The sequence below is a fragment of the Seriola lalandi genome, unplaced genomic scaffold (assembly GCF_002814215.2).
Source record: "Seriola lalandi dorsalis isolate HSWRI2012SDOR001 ecotype SW California unplaced genomic scaffold, Sedor1 jcf7180002054559, whole genome shotgun sequence".
Classification (NCBI taxonomy): Eukaryota; Metazoa; Chordata; class Actinopteri; order Carangiformes; family Carangidae; genus Seriola; species Seriola lalandi.
The window spans coordinates 421,468-445,099 of record NW_019525112.1 but is presented as its reverse complement, the minus strand read 5'-3'; the positions used below and the strand labels follow the sequence as shown (position 1 = coordinate 445,099).

Sequence of the window (23,632 nt, the reverse complement as noted above, 5' to 3'; positions counted from 1 at the left end):
CCAAACTGCAAATCAGTCAGTTTGTTGAATACATTTAATGACTCCACAGTCAATGTTCAGACAAATAAATTCATCAAACAGTTTCAGTGAACTCAACATACAGTTCAATGGTAGAATTCCAGGATTTCTTCAGGAAAAGTCTAGAAAAAGTGCCTTGGTTGTTTGGACTGACCATAAAATGATGCTATCCTGGAAATACACTCTTATCTGCACAGCTACAAATACAGACTAATATAAATATTAAGAATATTAACACAGACTAGTAGAAACACTTAACGTAAGTAGGCTGGTATCTACTAAAAACAACTTGTCTTAAGGAATGGGCAACTTTCCTCTACAGTAACGGCTCAGTCCTGTATGGAGACAAAATATAAAAACAAATGAAGTTCTACATTAAAGAAACATTACAGGGTCTTGGGACAATTTATGGAAAGAGTTGATGGATCACAATATTTAGTGTTCACTTTTTAAGACTAAAAAAAAAAAAAAAAGAATTATACCTTTTTTAATTCCCTAGCTTGCACTCTGACCATGAGTTTGGTCCCTACAAAGCAACTTTTTCTCACAGTCAAACTGGCCCATGATCGCAGGCTGTAGACTCTCAAAACACAACTCTTATTCATTCTGAAGTTTTGTTTTCCCAGCCTTTTTCCAGGGGAGAAAATAGACTACTTGTAGATTAACTTCCAGCAGAGGGTCTTTATGGCTTCTTGGTCACGTGCCATTTAAAGCGAAGCTGCAGTCATGACGGTGTTAGAAGACAGAGCAGAACACAGCTCTGTGCCGCTGTCACAGCGCCACAGCGAACACACTGACCACACAGTACATGGTGCGATTCTCCCACCTGACCGTGCAGCTTCCTGAAAGAGACAAACAGCAGGAGGAATTATACTGAGGTCTGCAAGTAATGTCTCATATTTGTTTCTGTTTCTCACACCCAAATATTAGAGCTGAAACCATTAATCATTAATAACAAATATGATATACTATTACTATATACTACTATATACTACACAATTAATCATTTTATATCATTTTTTAAATTAGTTTTCAATCAGATAATTTACAGTTTAGTTTTAAATAATACTTCTGTACAGCTGCCTGTGTTTAGACGAGATTGAACATTTATAAATTTTGCCTTCTCTTATTAAATTGTTATTTACGATTTCAAATGATACCAGCTCTAATTATATGTTGTCTCTAACCGTCAGTGGCAGTGTCCCAGTAGCAGGAGTTGGCTGTGTGGAGACCAGCACCGCTCTTCTGCATGATGGTACAGTTTACTAGAAAACACCAGAGACCACATGTTTACCAATGGACATACAAGCTCTACATGTCAGCATATGATGTATTTTATGTCCTGGGGCTTCGTGTTACTGTATATCATAGACAGTTGGCTCACCCATGTATTTGAATGGCCGTCCCTGTTTCACCAGGTGAGTCAGAGAATGCTCCACTATACTGGCCGTCCACTGGTTCACTTTACTCTGATTATAATCTGTTCCACCGATGACACCTTCAATACACTGAGACAAAAGCACACATTACGCTGTTGTCGCATGAAAGAGTTGATTTACAATAAAATACAAATACCTGCGATTAAAACTCACCTCTTTAACTGAAACACTGGCATCATCAGAGTTGAAGACAACCTGCTGGATAATTGGAGAGTTAGTGGTTGTTACTGTGTTGTTTTATTCCAGTTTTTGCATGAAGAAACCGCCTGAATTATTAATTATTAATCAAATTTAACTTTATGTAAAGTACAGTATGGACACTGTGACTTTAAAGTGTTGATGTGATTTTATTTTGTGTTAGTGTTATGGAGTTTGAAAACACTTGTGGCACATTGAACAAAAGCACCTGCCAAATAAATGTAATGTGAGGCAGACTTGGCACGTTTCTACACTTGCAGAGCATGTCATAGCGTGTGTGTGTGTGTGTGTGTGTACTGTATAGCATGTACATATCGCACAAATCCCTCTGGAAACAAGCCTCTCAACAATGTCTAATCCTGAAGTGAATGTAATCCTTCTTACCTCCAAGCTAAATTGAGGATACGCAGTTTGAGTAAACTTTGTTTTTAGCAAGTGCTGGAACACCCTGCTCTACTTTGCCAGGACCCAGAAGCGCTGTGTGTGTTTCTTAAAGTCTACTGTATGTAATCTAGTAACAGAGTACTATTGTTTGCAGAGTTAAATGTGCTCGGCTCAGAACAGGTTATTTCACTGCAAAATTAAAACCTACAAAGTGTAAGCATTGTAATTTATTAGAAAAGTGAACTTTCTACTGAAAAGTGTGTATTATGATGATGATGATGATAATAATGTCAAATGTGTGACTGGATGCTTCTAGCATTTAAAAGGTTAAGGTTTAGTCACTAGCTCCTGATTCTCAGATGTCAGACCTTCCCACCAGCTCATGAACACACCATAACAAAAGACATTGTTTAATAATTGTTTTAATTCCAGTGTTATCAGTCCCAAAGAGCATTTTATTTATCAGGGAATTCAATATGAGGTTTTCAACTACAATTCTGACATTTCAACAATCAAGACCTCTGTTTAATGTCAGACAAATACTTGGTTTGGTTATCAAATATCTCACAGTACATTGTACATATATAAACTTAAGTGTCTCATCAACCTGAGCCCCATGATGACTGATTCATCAATTCATCATCAACTGAACAGGCTGTTTCAGTGTGAGTGAAACACACAGACCCCCAGCTGTGACTGTAGCAGTGACTACTACCAGTTGATTTGTTAATAAAATATTCAGCTAATAATATGAATATAAATGCGATGATCTGACCACACCCTGATAGAAATACTATTAGCTTCAACTAGCTGGTTTAGCGAGCATAAGCTAACTAGCTATGACGCGTCTTCTGTAGAAATGACTGCGGACGTTTCGACACATCAGAAGTAACAACAAACAGTTTCACCTCTTCTCCAGAGTTATACTCCTCCATCGTTACTGACACAGACACAGCTGTCTCCTCTGTCTGTATCTGTTTGCTGCTGTCCAGTTATTGTTGCTGTCTACTTCCTGTCGTTCACAGACAACGAGCACAGGCAAGACACTTCCGGTCCTCCTGAGGCAGATCACTGTGTGAGGGTGTCGCCTCCCTGTGGCTGAACTCACACACACCACAGAGCCAGACCAGGATCAGTACCACAGACCGTCTCATAAAATACTATAAATCAGGGTCAGGGGGAGTTTTGTGTGAGTGAAATGACTACAAAGAAGCATAAAATGACTGCAAAGTGACACACAAAGATACATAAAACGAGTATGACTATACACAAAACGACCACAAAGAAACAAAAACAAACAAATTCAGGAACAAAAGAACCACAAAGACATGCAAAAGAACCACAAAAACAAAATGAGTTATAATAGCCACAAAATGACACAAAGAAACTGAACATCCTCCAGCATGTAACCCAGTATTAGAGTCCCTCAGTCAAATATATTTTTTAACTGTTAACTTTTTGAGTTCATATTGAGCTCATTTGTTATAAAGTTGCGTTTTTTCTGAGACAAGAAACAATAAATTGACAAGTTCAGTGACATAAAATAATAAAATATACTGAAGCATCATCAGAAATGTGTTTAGAGTGATAAAGGTAAAAGTAGTCATCGTATTATATACTCATTAGTTAACATATTACTGAACATAGTTACATTTTAGTGTGCTATAATTTGTTGTAACTTAAATTTGTTTCTCTATACAACTGGGTAATCATGGGTCAAAGGTTCAGTGCAACCTGTCTGTCTTATTAAAACCCAGTGTGTATTCTGTATAAACATCAATAAATTCAACTCTCCTCTGTAAAACATCCAATTATGGGCTGGGCTCAGACTTCCACTGTAATCACATTATGCAAAAGGAAGTTCATAATATTTGGAAATGGGAACATTTTCTGTCTAATTGTATAATAATACAAAGCAATTAGTGATTCAATTCCCTTGATATGGTTTCTGAGATAGTGGACAATGTCACTGTAGCTGAGAAATAACTTTATGTGAACTAAAACATGTGAAATACATGAATAAAATGTATTTAATCAGATCAGATCTCTCGGCAAATAAGATTTTATTGCAAAAATAAGACACCTGAGTATTGCTGAAGAAATAGGAGCAGAGATAAGACACATGACAAAACACACAAACAACATCAGAAACACACACACACACTTATTTAAAAAGGTCAGAAGTTCAAATTTTAAACTCATCTAATGGGATGAGTTTTTTGTAATCCGTAACAGTGTCCACTGTATGAGAAAAAACATTCGAAATGTAATAATAAATAAGATATAAAATACATTTAACCCTGTGTACCTACAGAGTATGCTTTACATGTGATACTATATGAGAAATTGTTCTTTTCAAATATGATGTTTCATATTTCACATGTGAAATAGCTGAAAAACATACAAAAAAGTTCGACACAATGTTTAACATACGTGTCAAACTAATTCATATGTGAATTGTGAAATATGCTTCACATGTAATACAGTAAATCCACATGTATCTCTTTGTAAAGAGTTCCTTTTATCATGTGTTGCAATGTGATGGTCATTACCAGATTTATTCATTCATTTCTATTGGTTTATTTAACAGGAAGACATTCATACACACTGCTGTTAATGATCCAGGTTTAACCAAAAAAACAAAACAAAAAACCCCCCCAATGTTACATAGTCGTCCTAAAAAGAAGAATAGCCTACATTTGAAATAGGGCAGAGCAGAGCAATAGGAAAAATGGAATATTAATGTTAGTGCTGTGCCGGGCATCAGGATGCTGCATTATTAACATGCAACACAGAAGTGTAGAATAGCCCACAGAGAGAAACATACATTAAAAGCAGGCAAAAAACATAAATTACTGTTACAATTAAATTAAAGGTAAGAAGCCTATAGAGACTGAATGACAAAAGCAGAGATAAACAGAGAAAAAAACAGTCTTATGTAGACTAATATTAATTTATTAATATTAAGTGTTTCATATTATCAGCCCAGCTACATACACTGCTATTAAATAAACTGTCACACTACATAAATACAGATTCCCAGAGCATCATGTAATGTACCACCAGTGACAACAGGGAGTTTCCCTGAACCTATTGTACTGCGGTATGATGTGCTGTTTTTTGACGGAAACCTCCTTTAATTGAGTCATTAAGTTTATTGCAGAAACAACTGTCGCATTGTCAGAAATATATAAGCCTATTTGTCAGGATTGCGTGCATACCACACACACACACACACACGCACACACACACACACACACACACACACACACACACACACACACACACCACGCCCCCTCCTGTCGGGAACACCCTGGCTGTGATATTCTGCCTTCAGACGGTGCCGAGGCGCACCGACACACTCACGCAGGCTACGGTTCCCGATCACCGGACTGACTCTCTTCTCCAGCCCGCCGTGCTCTGCTCTCCCGCCGGCCGGCTCTTCACCTCTGTCCGCAGCCGACAGGTAAGACACCGCCGCTCTGCAGGTCAGCAGGGAACACGAGTCCGGGACACCAAACAGCACCGTGTTTTCACTGGCATATGGCACATATGTCCAGCCGCTGTCGCTTGTTTCTAGTTAATAATGTCTTATTTGTGTCTTTTCCTTGTTTTGGGGGAGGGGGCGGTCTGTTCACCATCACGACCGCGACCCCGGAGGACTGATCACACATCAGTGGGACCAGACAGCCCACTTCCCAGCTAAAGTTAGGCGCGTTTGGGCAGGTGCAATGCAGCAAAAAGCCCCTTTTCTTGTGTCTTGTTGCCTCCGCTGGTATCGACGCTAGATATAACCTGCTGTCAACTCAGGTGAATTGAATAGTCTGTTGAGAATATGTTGCATTAATTAACTTGCTCCCAACAACCCAAACCGACTGGTGGAAAGGTTATGAGACCGGTCATAAGATTACTAGTGATAATATGGAGGGCAGGAGTTTGAAGAGACAGGCAGGGGATATTATCAGATAATCACCTGGGTTTGATCTGACATGTCCTTTCAGGGCATTGTTGAACAATGACAAAGTGACTGGAGAGAAACCGCTGTATTGTCCTTATAGTATGTTAGTGTCTCATAGTTGATCATTAATAATGACCTTGTCCATGGTAGTTTAATGAGGAGTCACCAGTATATCTGAGGGCTTTTCAGGGGTGTTTGGTGACAGACACACAGCAGTACACTGACTCACTGAGGAGAGAGGTTTTAGTCCCTCATTGGTGGAAATGGGGTGGACAGAATAAAAGAAACACATGTCTGTGTAACACACTAACTGCACCTGTGACTGCAGCCTCCAAACTGACCATGAATCCGTTAGTTTTAGCTGGATGTTCCTAGTAGTGTGGGGATGCTGCTAAATGTCAGCAGCGTTGGTTCGTTATCTGACATAATGTTCAGGAGGTGTACCAGTACTGGGGAGGTGTAGATTAGACCGGCTTCACTGATGAAGCAACATGACCTCATTCCAGTTCAGAGGTGGTTTTTGCCTCAGTTTTGCCGGCGTTTTGCTTGTGTTTGATGCTCCCACTCGCAGCGCTTATGGGGGAAATGCTGGCATGATATCCAGTTGTGGGTGAAGATAAAAGAGATGGGAAAGATATGGTAAAATGTTGTCAGCAGGATTTGAAGCCTCTATTCAGCACCCAGAAATCCTGACAGGAAGGTTTGAGTTTTGCAATTTGAATTATGATGATGCGTAAAGGATATAAATTACATTGGGGTTGTAGGAGTTCCATTTTTTTTTTTGTTCAATCAATTTATGGGGCTGAAGCAAAGGTATATAACTCATTATTGTTGAATAACAATATGTAGTTTTAGATAAATTGATTATTCTGTTGGTCTATAAAATGTCAGAAAATACAGAAAAATGTCTCAAATGGCCAAAATGACATTTCCATTCCTTGTTTTGTCCAACTCCGTATCCAAAATTAAAAACGTTTTCAGTTTACTGTCACATAAGACAAAAGCAGCATGTCCTTGCAATTGAGAAGTTCAGTTGGTAGAGAAACAAGGAAATGTTTGTCTTCTTTGCTTGACAAACAACTTAACGATTAATTGATTATTGAAAGTTTTCTGGTGATTGACTATCTGACTAATCAACTAATCCAATCAGCTGTAACATCCTTAATCATTGGTGTCCTAAAATCCAGAAAAAGACACTTCAATTCTTGCTCTAGCTGAATGTGAAAGACATTTTATTTGCAAAAAGCATAAAAATTTCACATCTGAGAAGCTAAACAGGGAAAATCATTTTGCTGGATTAAGACGGACTGAAAGGAGCAGTACAACGTGTGGAAATACACGTAATCTAATTCTTTAAACCTTTGTCTCATTATTAAAATGACTGTCAATTATTTTAGTGTTGATTAAATAATCAATGAATCCACTGCTTGTTTCAGCACTGCTATATTGCAGCACACATTCATTATTTGGTCGAACACTAGCACAGAGTTTAGAAAAAGGTTTTCCCCTTAGGTCAAAACATGTTGACTAATTCATGGTTTAGTTTTATTAGTTATTTGGCATCAAGTGTTAGTCTGTACATTTTAATTGGCCAGTCAGTTTTAGCAGCCAATGTAGTGTGAAAATACAAAAGGCCAATTCAACCTTCCACAGAGGCTATTAAACCTGTCAGACAATGTGGCTGCTGGCCAAAGTGGCTACTTACACTGACAAAGTAGCCACAGACAATATTTAGCCAGAGCTTTCTATCAGCCATCATTCTTCGGCCTGGCTGGAAAACATTGTCTCTTTGTTTAAACAGCTGTAAATTAAAACAAAACAGTTGTACTAATGAGTAAAAATAACACCCATGAGTTCATGTGTTATCATCAGTTCCATTATGAAGGCCTGTAATTGGATGTGATATTTAAGTAAGTCTCCTGGAGGATTATATACAGTATGAGCTTTTGTTCCAGTAAAATATTTGAACACCCCTGAAAAATTTTTTACAATGCTGTTTTTTTCCATGAACAACAAGCTTTTGCTGCGTAAGATATCCTGCCATACTATAATTTGTCATAGTGACGCTTCCCCAAATTGGTTCATTTGGCTTTGGCTATAAGAAATAGATGCAGTATCTGCTGAGGCTGTTTTATCATTGTCACAGGGAGAATGCCTCCCTAATGATAACCAAGCTCTTATATAGCTCACACACACCCACAAGGCTAGAGGGGGAATAAATGGGTGAATAAAGGAGGAGAGAAGCCTGGGAATGTAGGGATTCCCTGATTTCTTTACATGCAGGCTGCAGAGCTCATTCAGTGGAGCAGAAAGAAAGCCCAGGGGAGTGCAGTCACACAGCATTAGAGGTCTGCAGTTCCAAGATCTGGCAAGTGTGTGTGTGCGTGTGTGTGTGTGCACCTACATACATACATCTACATTCGCACATACATGCATTATTATGGTTCTGTGTCAAGGCTGTAGCTCATGGTGCCAGACTGATGTGCTCTACCGTACCACCCCAAAAAACGTACTAAATATTGAGTCTGACTTTTTCATGTCTGTTTTACCAGCCAGAAAATATCATACCATTGAACTGTATCAAAAAAAAAAAGCTTGTAAAATTTGCAGTACGAAACTGAGTCTAAACCCCAGCTGAACACAGTAAACAGCTAAAACAAGGTGATGATTTTTGCGTCAGATTAGCAGGTGTTTTGCTTGTGTTAGATGCTGCCAGTCACAGCGCTTATGGGGAAATCAAATTCATTTCTTTACTTCCCAAAAGCTGTGTCCAGCGGTGGAAGACAACGTCATTGTTATCTCTTGTCTAGGGCTGGGACGATTATCCGATGTAATCGACGTTGTCGATTATAGAAATTATTTGACGTGGAATTTTAGTGTCGACGCGTCGCGTAAAACCACACAGGGTAAATGTTCATAGAACAAAACCGTAACTTTCTAATGGGACCGTTTGTATCCATCGTCTTTGGTTTACCCGGATACAAGCACAGCGCAAGGGCTGGGACAACACGGTGACGTAATGGAAGTCATTGACTGCGTGAATGATTTGCGTCTGTGTAATCTATTTGAACAACATGGCGGCGTCTACCAGCAGTACGACGGAGCGTGTGGAGCAACACGCGGCAAAAAAGGCTCGCACGCGGTCCTCCAAAGTTTGGGAAAACTTTAATCTTGACACCAACAGTGCGGTAGTCTGCAGACCCTGTGTGTGTTGGACGGGGCAAATTGTAATATTAAATGACTAACTGGAAAATAATTGCAATAAAATTACTGTTAGGTTAATAAAAAAAATAATCGTTAGATTAGTCAAATAATCGAAAAAATAATCGCTAGATTAATTGTTTAAAGAATAATCGTTTGGGACAGCCCTACTCTTGTCTCTATCATGTCTTTTCTTCTACTGAAGTTAACACAATAACCAGTTAGCCCCAGCCCATCTTGTCACTTTCCGATAGCGACTCACTGTAGCCTCCAGTCTGCCCTGAAGATCTTACGCTTCTCTGAGGGCGTATTATTACCTTTTGTCTTGATTGTGTCTCTTGTCAAGCCACAATCACCACCACCCGCCCCCTGGCAAGAAACCACGTTCAGCGGCCCCTTTAAAGAGACGATCCCTCTGTGAGAAGATGTCAGCAGGAGGATTTGAAGCCTCTAATTTAGAACCACTGGTCCCGATAGGAAGGCTTGCATACATGATGCATGTAGGATGTACATTAGGGTTGCAGTTAATAATTATTTTCATGATAAACTGCTCAATTTGTTTTTGATTAACGAGATAATTGATCAAAAAATTTGAAAAATTATATATTTTCTGGAGTCACTGGTCCAAAGCCCTACAATGTCGTTTGTGAGTAGATACAAAAGATATTGTATTTACAATGAGATAAAAGAGAAAAAAGCAACAAGTGCACATTTAAGAAGCTATAGGCTAACAAGCAAATATTTTTGAATTTCCCCTTGATAAATTTATTCACTTCACATTCATAATATTTATTCTGTTAACTAAATAATTAATTGGCTCATTATTTTTGCACTAAATAACATGTAAAATATGTAGCATACCGCAATAACTTCTGTATAACAGCAAAACAGCAAACTAGCTAAAAAGAAAGGGCACTATCAAGTGAAACTAGCTGGTGACATAGCCATAGCTAGCGTTGGCTAACGCTAAAGCTAAATTTGCATACTGATTTTACCTAGCATCTGTAATTGGAAAATGTTCATTTTAATAATCCAACATCTTGATTAATCCATATAATTGAACAAGGCAGTAGTTAGTAGTAGTATGGACAGACATAGCTAAACAGAGATGCATTTAATCCCGACAATGAAGCTTTGTCATTTGTAGGCTCTCTGGCAAAATAAAACAAGTATTGCAACTGTTTTTCCAGCTGGCCTGAAAACCTTACACCCGTTTTCAGGACGTCACTGCCTCTGTAGTCTCTGCTCTCTGCTCTTGTGGAACAGCACTTTTGGCATCCTCTTCGTTTCTCACATAAATCCTATTTACATTTGTCCACTCCCTTGTACTCTGGCAAACAAAGAGCTGTAACAGGACACGTGTTGTGGAGTTACACACACATAGTCTCCCTATAAAACATCGGCCATATTAATTTTTTTATTATTAAGCCTATTATAATTTCCGTGATCATCTGCTTGATTATATCCAGATTAACCCTGAGCTGCTGTAACAAAGCTCATCTGTGCTGCTGCACCGAGTAACGTCTGATCTCTGTAGAGCCATGCTGCACTGGGCTTCCCTCCCTCCCACTCACTTATGGCTTTCCTAACCATGGCTCTCCAGTGCGTGCTGCGTACCCATTTGGTATGCAGCCTATAGGCCTACGTGGCCTTGGAGATACATTGCGTCCCCGTTCAATCATGGCCGCAGCGAGGTAATCAGTGGAGGCCTGTCCACATCAACCTTGCTGCAGATGTGGGAGGGAAAGAAAAAATTTATCAAAAGCAGAAATGTAATTTGGAGGCAGTGCTGAGACGAATGACTCGAATGAGTTGAGTAATAGATTGTTGGTCAGGGAGTGATGCTTCCGCGTTGCCCTCTCTAAACCTTTAATGTGAATGGACACATGACTCTGTGGGCGCTCTGTGCTGCCGATGTTGAACTGAACCTCTGAGGGCTGCAATGGGATGATGGGACACTTCAACCTAGAAATAAGGCAAAGGCGGGGGTGCACACAGGCAGGCTCAAAATAAACCCTTTTATTTAAAATTATGTAATTATTTTATTGCCGGTATCTTGACCAGTGTGTGATGCGTGGAAAAGTCAACACAGCGGAGTGTACATCAAACACAGACATTAATTAGATTCATTGTTATCGAGTCATGCACATCAAGATGTTCAATCAATAAATATATTTGAGCAGATTAAGGCCAGCAGTAATGACATCACTGGGTGAAAGGAATTAATGAAAATTAAACCACAGCGTTGTGTAATAATGAACACTGCTATGAAAACATTTTGATTAGTGTCACAGTGATAAAACAACCAAAATCTATTTACAATAAGCAAAATGAGACGGTAAACACTTAAAGAATACTCTTTCAAATGTTTAACATCCCATTTTCTCCAGATAATATTCAATATTCATTCAATATTCATTAATTTAAAATCTTCAACATTTAAATTTAACATCACCATGCAGTTCACTTCACTTAACATCAATTGCATTTTAGCAGGGTTTAGCAGTTTGTTCTTGATGTAATGACACATGTAAATTAAACAAGTTATTAAATGTATTTGATTTTTTGCGAGAGATTTGAGTGAGATGAGAAGACTTATAACATCCATCTCTCTCCATTAAATATAAAGCTATAACCAGCTTCTGGTTAGCTTAGCTTAGCTTAGCATAAAGACTAGTAATGGGGAAATTGTTACAGCCAGGCTAACTGTTTCCATCCCTTTCCAGTCTTTATGCTCAGCTAAGCATATTTATATATTCATTTATTGCATATTTGGAAACATATGAGAGCGGTATCAATCCTCTTGTCAGGAAAGTAGATTGTAGCATGAAGCGTAATGTAAAATGTATTTGCTAAAAAAATGTCAAATTATAAGTACAAGCATCCTGCACCTGAACTTCATGTTTATCTTCTATCGAGGGATTAGACGATGTGTTGTTCCTCATCAGGTCACACCAAGCGCTCTTATCAATACTAGGTAGAAAGTCACCTGCTTTATGATGTCATTACAGGCGAAGACCCACAGGTGAAGGATTAAAATCTAGTCCCCAGTGTCGTGCACATTTTAATCACATAATCTTGAGCATTAATCAGTAGTTTCAGTAGAATTTCCGGTCAACCTCACCCCTATTTGTTGTAAAGGGCAAAGTCCATTATGCAATGTGTGTATTCACTGTGCTGGTTCAAACCACTGAGACACAGTGTCTGTAAAGATGCACATGTGATGGAAGTAATAGTGTTTTATTTCAGCTTCTGTCTTTGACTTGTTTGACCGTGTGTTGGTGTTTTGCTCTACTTTTTTTTCCTCACATAAGCCAGATCAAAAGAGGAGTTCATTCGTTCATTGGCAGTTTTATTTCCTCTGGTAGTGCAGCTGCGTCGTCTACCTGGTTGTAAGAGCCATCTGGAGCGTCACTTAGAGAAGTCCTGTGTTGAATGTTGGAACACAGTCTGTTGTGTTCTTTGTGATTCTGTGCCCTTCACATTCAGCGTTGAAGGTTTGCTTTGCTTATACAGGTGGGGATATCGCTTTCCAATAGCAACCTTTTTAAAAAAGGTTTTTAACCTGTAATTGATGGGTTGGTTAATGGTTAATAAATTGTTGGCAGGTTTTGAAAAATCTCTTTGCTGGTGTTTACCTTCCTCCAGGATCAAACTAACAAACTCGCAGCAGAACATCTGGACCCAACAATTAAAGGACTAAACACATTGTTAGTCCACGCGCTATAGAGCAACACGTATGATCATTTTCTGATCTGACGCAACAAATAGCAGGACGGCATCGTTTTCTTGTGCCTTCAAAAACCATTACAAATTACTGTTGAAAAATAAGTGTGTTTATGATGTGACAGCATCATAACGATTGATTAGGTTTAGGCTAGCAATGAGGTTTGATAGCATTTTATCTGATTCCTTTAAAATCCCTTTTTCAAATCATTTTAATGAATTCTGCATTTCTTTTTGTATGAAGACGTCCCAAAGTGTTAACAAAACAAATTTCAACTGTTTTGAGTAACAAATAAAAACTACAGTACTTAACTATCAAACCTAAAGTATGGATATTCTACTATGCTAAAGGGTTGTAGGGATTTCACCACATATTCTGTCACTGTGCTGTGACATTCATTTCCTCACTCACTTTTCTTTTTGCTGCGAGGGAAATAATGTTTTCTCCTTACTGGGGGCTGTGCTGCAGCTGCAGACGCTATAGAAGCTAAAGTGAAAATAAGACAGTCAAAATAATATTAATTCTACTTTATCGTTCAGTGAATATCAGTGAAATTAATTTTGAGTGTTTTGCATGCACAAAGCGCCCTGAGGCCAAGCACGCATCTCCCCAGAGTTATCAAAAATGCCTCAGGTTTCGTTCACGAATGGCGCCTTAATAGAAAGCAGTACTGAGGAAGCAGCTAATTGAGTCCAAGTTTCTTGAGCATGTCTGATCTTTAAACAGACACATACGTGATAATTCAATAATTGTCTCTGGCTGCTGAAACGCAGATCAGGATGCCCTTTCTGTCAAAACGTTCTGTGCTCTGAATATTGGCTGCTGCCCGCTGTTTATTTTGCAGATGCAGTTGTTTTGACACGTTGCCAGGATTCTCCTGAAATGTGTGGGATGCTGAGAGCTTGCATGTGGAACTGAAAGTGTTTTGTTGTTTAGAGTTTTACTTTCACAGGTAATGTATTAGACTGAATGTCACGGCCACCAGAAATTCACTCACCACTATGATCCTGAGCAAATAAACTCCGTTGCTATATGAAAAGACAAAAAAAAGAGTGAAGACAAAGATCAGACAGCTGGGTACTGATGCTGTTTTTGACTTGATGCCGTAGATAAATGCAGCAAATGCTTTAGTGCCTTCAACGTGGAGGATTCAAGGCCCAGCTCTCTCAAACAGGAGTTTTGTCTTTGCTGAGAGATGTTTATTCATCGATCTGTCCTGGAGGCTCAGTGAGCCCAGACACCCATCTGTCCTCCAAACACAGAATTGCATTATGCATCTGTCTGCTTAATGTTTCAGCCACACTACTGTTCAGTGTATTAAAACAGAAATGACACAGGGCTAATCTTAAAAAAAAAAAAATCATAATCCATTAGCATCTACTCAGCTTTAAATTACACATGCTGTTCAGATGTTACACTCTGATTAAACGTAACACTGCTCAGAACACACACACACACACACACACACACACACACACACACACACACACACACCAGACTTTCAAAGGATTCCCTTCTCTCCATTAGCCGGTAGTGCTTTGATAAGACGAAGCACGGTGAAATGTGAAATGTGTCAGGCAAGCAGCAGTTAAACAGGGACGGAGTGCTATGAAATATTCAGACATGTTGGTGAAAAGAGGGGGAGCTCTATCTCTCTCTCTGTGTGAAGAAGAAGAAGCAGCAGCAGCAGCAGCAGCAGAGGCCACGACTGAAACTGGGTTAATAAGATCCAGGCTCGATCTAAAAACCTCTCATCTCTTGTTCTTTAAGTGCTTGCATTAACAGCACGTGGCAGAGAAACAAAAGGGGTTTTGCAGTGAAAGGTGCACATCATAAAAGATCAAACACGCACATTATCTTTTATTTTTATAGTTTTGTCTGTTGATGATTTCTGGCAGAGTTTCCTGAAATATCTGTTTCCCTGTATCTTTTTCTTTCTTCAAGGGGAATGTCTGCTAACAGTAAAAAGTTTTGGTAAGGTTAGAGATTTCATATACTCTGCATAGCGTGCGTTTGTGCATTTGTGTGTGTTTATATAGCACCCAGCCCGCCTGCACTTGAGCCCGTCTCACAGTTTCTCTCATAAACATAACCAGTGCCAGATCTGTGGAGTTGGTAGCAGACTGTGGCTTGAAATCTGGACCATTTTCACTGCAGTTGTGGCAGAATAAATTAGCCTGTTCCACACTGCAGACATGAAAAGAGCTGATTATAGTGAAAATTGAGGGAACAAGGGTCACAGCTTGTCTCTGGCATCTCCATCACCTGTCTCATAGAAGCTCTTGTCCTCTGTGTAATTAACCACATTAAGAAACAAACAAACTGATTTATACAGGGTGCAGTTGGGGATGGAGAAGGAGAGGACGGGGAGAGTTACAGTAGATTAGTATTCAGAATTTGCATTGGAGCTGTGTGGATTTGTGCTGAAGTGTAAGAAACATAAGAACAGCAAAGAGAGAAAGAAGTAGATAATTATTTAGATTTGTGTCTGTTATTATAAGAAAATAATTATTGAGGCCACTGCATAATTTTCTTTTGCTGGTTCATATTTCATGCAAAGAGCTGTGACAACAGTGAATGAAATGCAGTGACTTGCAGCCTATAGGCTCTTTGTTTGCTTGTCCTTGACTTACAATAAAGAGGCTGAACCATCACATTTATAATATAATTGAGAACAAATTTATTTGTATGTTTTATGTATATATGTTTTGTCAGTGTTGTATCAAATTAAATATTAAAGTAGGTAAAAGAAATATGACACGGGGCCATTAAACAAGCCAGAGCTTCAAAAATAAGTAAAAATCCAGGAAGAATGTTCTTATCATTTCAGATTATATTTTCCTTTACTACATATTGCCAAACAGATGTGCACTTCATCCAGTATCTATTGCTGCACAGGTCATCTGAGGCCTGTGGAGCACTATGGGTTACTATGGTAATGCCCACAGGGTCAGCTGTGATTAGTAAATTAGTAAATGTTAGCATGCTAATGGCGAGTTCATGTCATATTGTTTAAACCCTAACAGCCACCAAAATAATAAATTGGATATTAACACTAATACAATACACTGAGCTTATTCTATAGGAACTATTCGTTTGTTTTTTTATCTGTTTTCACATGGTAATGAACTGCTACAAATTCAAAAGTGGCTAATTTATAATCTGTAACTGCTTAAAAATAGCATGCTAGCATGGCTTTCATGTTTCAGCTAGAAGCAAGTCAGAGCTGCTGGCATGGCTGTAGACCAGATACTGTGGAGATTAAGAAAAGGTGGTAGTTGCCCCCAACAGACTGAGTTGTATTTAAGCCAAATCAGTTGTTATTTAAAGTTCAGTTTCACTGGAGTCTGATTAGTCTTTGTTATTCTCTGCATTTCACAAAGAATCAAAGGCTTTAAAATCTGGGAATGATGTTTTGAGTCAACGTTCTTTGTTTGTCGTACTTCACTGGCTTTAGACTTCCTCACTCAGGAAATGGTTTGAGGCCCTGTTTTTCATCTTTGTTGATGCAATTTTAACGTATTAGGCTATTTTCTTAACACGAGTAGGTTTTATAACACTGACATGTCAACGAGACGCATGAAGAACAACATGAATGTGTATGAATGTGAAGCATATGTGTGGAAATGACAACAGACCTTATGTAATAGAACAGTTTGCCACAAAGAAGTCATTAAGATTGTGAAAGTACTCAAGAAGAAATTGCCTTATGCAGTTATTGGTTTGTGTTTTATCTGATAAATGTGGAGGAGAAAAGCTTTTCTTTCTTTTTTGCATTCCTGTCACACGTCTTAAACTTGGTTTAAGACGTGCAGTGAGTTCCCCGAGAGATGAAAAACAAAGCCTTCAAGGTCAGAACGTTTAAACTGCACTGAAATCATCGTTAAGCACCTGGTTTAACTGTCTTACTCCTTTTCCCCTAAAGTCCCGATTTCCTTTTCTCTTCCTGGTAGTCTTTTATCTCATGAGTCACAACACAACACAACACAACACAACCAACCAAAACCAATCATCCATTTTCTGTCTCCGGCTCTGCGCTCTCTCTGCTGGTCTGTTTTGAGGATTGGCAGCCTCTTCCTGAGCTCATGCTGCCCTTTCCTCTTAATTAGCGAGTGAAATAACACAAACAACCTATCAATGCAAGGACAGTAATCAGCATACAGATAAGAATAATGCAGAAGAGTTCACTGAAGGTGAAAGTAGGCGAGCAGAAAGTGGCTGACAGCGGGGGGGCTCTGGATAAGGTTTCTAGAGGCACAAATTCTGTTGGTTTGTTTTTCCCATTTTCTGCTCCATTGAGCCCCCCAGGAAACTGTGCAGGCCTCCGGGCTTGATAGGTCATTACGGACAGCAGCTCCTCGGAGAGCTGTAATGTTACGATGGCAGTGACATGTGCTCCATGGTTGTAGGCAACATTTTAAATGTTAGTCATGATTCGACAGGAACTACTTAGTGGTGGTCAAACACAGTGGTGTGTATGATGGAAAACAAGCCTGAAGCCTTGTTGAAGTGGAGCTTATTTTAATGATTTCATTAAGACTTGTGTAGTGTAATCATATTCTATATTATTAACATCTTATGTTTTGCGTGTAAAATCTTCATTTGTAAATTAACTAGTAGTTAAAGGTATCCGATGAATGTAATGGAGTAAAAAGAACAAAATGAAGTGGATGGAAACAAAGTGAAGAGGAAATACTTAAGTAAAGTACATGAACCTCAAAACTGCACCTGAGTGAATGTACTTTAATTCTTACTGGAGTAAATGTAAAGGGTGAAGAAAGACAGTTAAAAGCTACACCATGAAACTGAATGAAAATATTTTTAAATTTGTAGAGGTCCTGTCAAAGGCTTCTGTGACCCAAACTCATTGAACAGCTTGGCAGCGACACAGAGATGTTCCCTTCTAAAGTTTTAGTCTTCTCTGTCGAGCTCATTTTTTCTCCACACACCTACTTCTGTCTCTACGTACAGCCAAGTGCAACATCGTGGATGCCTTTGCATAGGGACCGTCAGAAAGTGTGTGATGTTATCCGAATTCAAGTGATTATCATGTCAATGTCTTTTCTCCCTGGCTATATAAACACTTTTACCTTTTTCCCCGTGGTAACGCTCATCCCCAGCCAGAGCATGATGATTTGTAGTTAGCCAGTTTGGAGATCAGGTCAAAGGTTGCTGTTCCGGATGAAAACTATCTTTCTTTTAGCATCAATTCGATATCACCACCCGACCCGCAGACTCGTAATCAGAGACAAAAGGCCACATCTGGCAGAATGCAAGTCACAGTTATGCGTGTCAGTGTCAGGCTTGACAGGGGTGAGTTATTTATATTGGTGTCTAATGTCGCTTCATTACCTGCGGCGCCTACGGAGTAATTAAGGTTTCAAATTGGATTCTGATTGACAAACCATGACGGGCTGTGTTTCAGCAGAGTTATTGACACGCAGAGAGTCCAGAGGATGAGGAGGAGTGACGAGAGCGCTTGCAGACGGATCCTCGTTTGATTGGCAGTGACATGGACAGTGTGTCTGACGGGTCTCCAGGCAGGAGAAGGAGGTTGTTAGTGCACTGCAGTGGTGCGGCTATGTTATCTGCCTTGAGGTGTTTTGTGTGTGTGTGTGTGTGTGTGTGTGTATGTGTGTGTGTGTGTGTGTGTGTGTGTGTGTGTAAGAGAAAGACAGACAGAGAGGTCACCACTTAAATGTAAAGCACACACAGGCAGGGATACTTTCCACTTGGACAAACATGTCATGTATCATTGAATGTGCCGTTTGTTTAATTGCCCAAACCCATCTAGAAGTCTCTTCCCAGAATCCTCTCCAGTCCCCTCCAGCAGGCCAGATCTCATCTTGAGCTTGCTGTGAGGACGATGGCTGCCTATTGATTTCACCTCGCTATGAACACAGGACCACATCCGATCTCAGGAAGTGGATTACATGCGAGGAGATACACAGCTGAGATAGCAGGATAAATGCTATTTGCTTCATTTCCTTTAAGCTGAGATAAACTGGAGCGAGCTGGAAACTGTTTTGAGATATAACAGCATGCATATGGATCTCTGTCAGAATCTGCACAGCGCTCTGTTGTAAAAGGCAAACATCATGAGAAAGATGCTGTGTTTGCTCTCTGTTTTATGAAGAGCACTTTGACTGTTGACACGTTGTAGACTCGCTATTGTAAATTTGATTGGCCTGCCTCTCTGGGTTTTATGTGCAAAAATCTATCTCAAGAGCTTTGTGCTTCATCACGTTCTCTTACTTAGAAAAGCAATTGAATTTTATGTCTGCTGAGTGTTGCTGTGCTTTGATCATCACTACATCTGTCATCGTTGTGATATTTCCCCCTGGATTTACTCCTTGAACGAATGAGTCAGGCCATTTAACACCCTGCCTGCCTTTAAAGTCCAGTGTGTTCTGCCGCCTTGTGTGATTCCTCCTTTCACAGGAGGAAAAGAACAAGTAGTGGCTGCTTTTATCCTGAGGAATTCATGTTGAGGTAAAAATTACAACAATGGTGGTGTTAGCTCATGGAGCGCCTGATTTGAGTTGTGCATGTAAACACAGGGATCCTTAAGTCGTTCCAGTATATTTATCGTGCAGGAAAATAGTTAAATCCATTAATGCACCCATAATCATAGATTTAGCTATTTTCTGTTCTTTTTGGGGGGTGACTAAAACACAGGGAGTCATTTAAATACAATACAAAACAAGTAAACCTCTTAAAATAGACTCACCTGTCTCACCCGTAGGACACTTTGGTCTTGGCAGCACTTTAGGTTTGTTTTGGTTTGTACCGGACTCATTTTCACACAACCTTGACAAATTATACATTTTTTGAAAGCTCTAACTCTCTTGATTCTATCTGTGCAAAGTATTTTAGGCTCCCCATATCACCCCAAACCCACCTTTCAATTTGTAAGGTTGGTCCACACAGCAGAGAAGTTGGTCCTTACCATTTCAGGTTGATTATGAGGGAAGACATGGGTCCAATTGCTAAAAACATATATAGATATATATATAGTGGCTTTGGCTACACACATAATGTTTGTTGGTCAGGTCAATTCATTATTTGTTTTGGTCTTTTCATGGTATATTTTTTTTTTAAACCGCCAGACTTATCCTGAACCTTGAAGAACAGACTTGGGCAGATGTGATGCATTCCTATCGGTTTACCTAGTCAACCACTTCCACGTTATTATGCACCAAAACATTGGAGCTTCCAGGAGTTTCCCAGTTGTGGTCGATTGATTAAAGGTGTAGAGAAGGTACAGCCGCCACTTGTTATAGCAGACAAGACAGAGCTACAGTATATCAGGATATGTTATATTCTCTGGTGTGTGTCAGGGCACGGCTTTAAGCAGCTGTGAAGTGTCATTGTTGACCTTTATTGATGAATAATTAATGATCTCTACACTTAGAGCGTGTGTGTGTGTGTGTGTGTGTGTGTGTGTGTGTGTGTGTCTGCGCTGGAGTGACCTGCTGTTTAATGGTCACCAGAGACGCTCTCTGCCTCTCATCATCACTGTCCACTGCCGTCTGTGTCACATTAATGATTTACGGAGAGAATGTACAGCATCCTGTAAATGACCACAGGGGGATTTAGGGGTTATACTTTAAAACAAAAGAAAAGAGTCACGGTGCTTTAAATGCCACCATCTTTCAGCCCTAAGAAAACCATCAAGACAGAGTAATGGTTAACAGACTTGTGTGACTGTTTTTTTTTTTTTTATGGAACTGGCAATTTGTATAATTTATTAATGATCTGGACTCGCGGCGGTTCATAGCCCTCTATCTTAGGATTGTGTGGTAGTGTATATGCTAGACAATGTAGCGCCAGGGGAAATTATCTGGAAAAACCTTGTCCTCCCAGGAGATGAAGAATCTGCTGATACAAGGTGAAGGAGCTTCTTTATGATTTATTTGCCGTCTCTAAGGGAAAATCTCTCAAGTAAAAGATATTCGCTGCTCCTCTCTGAGATAACAAGACTAAAACTTGAAGTCGAAGCTGAAGAATTTTCAATTCAACGAGGGACGGGGTTGACCCACATTTCTGGGAAAAAAAAAATAAGGTTCACCACACAGCATACTGTGTTTTCTTGACCTAGTTCATCCCATCCTCAACTATCTCACAGGAAGGTTTTGTAACTGTATTCACAGAGAGTTGAAAGGTGTATGATGCATTCAGAGCTTCTGGGATATTGCTGCCCTGCTGCTGAGGAGAGTGAAGAGCGAGTAAGAGGAAGAAACAGGTTGTAGGTGCAGGATGCTGAAAAAGACGACAAAGTCAGGGAGAAATGCAACGGTGTATCTGAGGTTGGGCGATATTTCAGTTTTATCAAATTACAGCAAAATCATACTGCACTGATACAGTGTTATCAAGGAGTCATGATACACATTTCTCCAAATTCATGATTCTGAGCAAGTTGTAGTTTAAAACTGACAAAACTAATCAGTAAGACTGTGTAAAAATGAAATTACACAAATTAAAACTTGTCAGCAGTAAGATGCACCATAGCTCAGCTGCACACACTAATGGGTTTGACTGCTACATGCTTACCTGTTCTGGTAAGACCAGTAGTGTATGGTGGTTAATGTTTGCGAACACTAGAATCGGAGTCAGTTCACAGACTTTATGACTGTTGTGCTAATGCTATGTCGCTAATGCTATGCTATGTTCTTTTAGAAGTCTCTTGCGGCCACAGTGGACACTTAATCTCGCTTTTAAGTTTTGTTTGACACATATAAAGAACTTGGTCTAATATAACGCAAAATACTGCATCTTAGTTCATTGCTTTATATGTTCATTTGATTGAGGTTTAGTGACTAGCTGGTGAACATACTGGAGCATTTAACTGCTAAAGGGACAGATATTTCCCTCAGGAGTTGGTAGACAGCAAAACATAGCTAAATGTGAAATATACTAGTGTTTGCTAACATGTTCGCCATAGCAACGTAATCTAACAAATCAGTTTCACTGCTCTTAATCAAGGTTTAAATTCATTCTTGACCTTGGAGACAGCAGTTTAGAAAACAGCCTCAAAATAAGGAACAACTATTTACTAGCTGTTCTGGAGCTCTCTGTCATATCACGTGATCTTCATCAGCAGATGGAGTTGTCATGAAATTGCAGATGTTGCTCAAATGGAAACTGATAAGAAGTCCTTAAAGTGCTTAGGAAGAAATGGAAATGGAACATCTGCACTTCCATGAGAACTGGGTGAACCCTCTCTCTGCTGATGAGCAGAGAAAAACACACACGGCCCTTCTTGCCCGGTTACTCAGTTACTCAAGAGTCCTGGTGACTTCCTTCATTTCTGAATTACTGAGGCCACTGTGCTCTTGGGACACTGAAAGCTTTAGAAATGGTTTTATACCCTGGCCCTGATCTTTGTCTCATCACAAATGTATTGTGGAGGTCTGAGGAGAGTCCTTGGACTTCGTGACTTGGTTGTGGTCCTGTGTTAATTGTGGGACCTTGTACTCAGGTGTATGCCTTCCTAAACTATATCTAATTAATTCAGTTTGGTACAGGTGGACACAAGCTCTCGACACATCTGAAAAAAACAGGATGTAATTTTGAGCGTCAGTTTTTGAATTTTAATACATTTGCAAAAGTTTCTAAAAACATGTTCACACTTTGTCATTGTTGGTCATTAATTTTGGATTGATGGATAACATTTTTTTATTTATCCACTTAGGATTAAATGAACATCACAATAAAATGAATGAATACTGTAAAGCCACTGTATATGGACATATAAATGTATCATAATAAGTACTTTATGTAGTTCATGATGGATGTTTTTTTTCCCATCATTTCCTGATTATAGGACAGGTGGATCAATGCAGTGTCAGCAGCATTGCAGGCGTTGTACCGGACCGTTGCGGTGGAGAGGGAGCTCAGCCGGAAGGCAAAGCTTTCGATTTACCAGTCGACCTACATTCTGACTCTCACCTATGCTCATGAGCTGTGGGTAGTGACCGAAAGAATGAGATCACAGATACAAGTGGCTGAAATGAGTTTCCGCCGCAGGGTGGCTAAGCCTTAGAGATAGGGTGAGGAACTCCGACATCCGGAGGGAGCTCGTAGTAGAGCCACTGCTCCTTCTCTTTGAAATGCCTTTGGATCCCCCTGGATGAGCTGCAATATGTTGGTGGGGGGAGCGACGTCTGGGCCACTTCCCTCAACCTGCTGCCACTGTGACCTGACCCTGGATCAGTGGCTGAAAATGCATGGATGACTTACCCGCAAAAGAAAATCATTACATAATGTAGAATGAAACAATGAGACAGAGATGGGCGTGCTCCTCTCATTTACTACTTAATTTAACCTAACTGGATATTGTCGTGTACTCAGACGAATATTGTGTTATGTGCTACTTGATGCTCAAGTAACCAAATCACATTCACGCACAGACTTCCAGTTAAACCAGTCATACTGTGCTAATTCCAGTCAGCAGCATATTCCACCTCAATCAGGTCCAACAGTCTCCACTTTTATTTAGTCTAATTACATTCTCAGCTAAAGCAAAACAACAAACACCTGGGGAAAACAGATGTTTGTTGGTTTAATCCACAAGAGCAAAAACATTGTGGCCAGAGGGAAAAACAAACATTATAAACACCTCCCAAGTAAAATCTGTCTCTCAACAACCCCCCCCCCCCGCCTGTGGCTCTCAGGACGTACAGATATATAGTGTCATTAAAAAAA

General features: G+C 39.6%; 2 protein-coding genes across 5 annotated transcripts in view; one reads left to right on the top strand and one right to left on the bottom strand.

Moving 5' to 3' along the window:
* Positions 1–16: 16 nt before the first annotated feature.
* On the bottom strand, positions 17–3,059 carry LOC111662073 (dynein light chain Tctex-type 3). Of its 2 annotated transcripts, none has more exons than XM_023415821.2 (5): positions 2,948–3,059; positions 1,611–1,655; positions 1,403–1,526; positions 1,206–1,283; positions 17–860 (listed from the first exon to the last, which is right to left on the bottom strand). In XM_023415821.2, exons 1-5 carry the CDS (start codon positions 2,972–2,974, stop codon positions 790–792), a joined length of 345 nt encoding a protein of 114 aa, XP_023271589.1. In that variant the 5' UTR covers positions 2,975–3,059; the 3' UTR covers positions 17–789. The 2 variants fall into 2 exon arrangements, with proteins under 2 accessions (XP_023271589.1, XP_023271590.1); XM_023415822.2 differs by having other exon boundaries at positions 1,611–1,652.
* Positions 3,060–5,396: 2,337 nt separating this feature from the next.
* The window catches only part of sytl5 (synaptotagmin-like 5), a 39,926-nt gene continuing 21,690 nt past the window's right edge, over positions 5,397–23,632 (top strand). For all 3 annotated transcript variants that reach the window (XM_023415982.1, XM_023415983.1, XM_023415981.1), the window contains exon 1: positions 5,397–5,505. The gene's annotated coding sequence lies outside the window, so the exon portion shown is untranslated. The remainder of the gene's footprint in view (positions 5,506–23,632) is intronic.

Bases quoted from the DNA above. Each gene is read 5' to 3' on its own strand.
- LOC111662073 (XM_023415821.2), bottom strand. From the start codon at position 2,974: ATGGAGGAGTATAACTCTGGAGAAGAG. The intron at 1,527-1,610 runs GTGAGTTTTAAT...CTTTTGTCTCAG, and splicing joins CCAGTGTTTCAGTTAAAGAG to TGTATTGAAGGTGTCATCGG. The intron at 1,284-1,402 runs GTGAGCCAACTG...GGTGTTTTCTAG, and splicing joins ACGGCCATTCAAATACATGG to TAAACTGTACCATCATGCAG.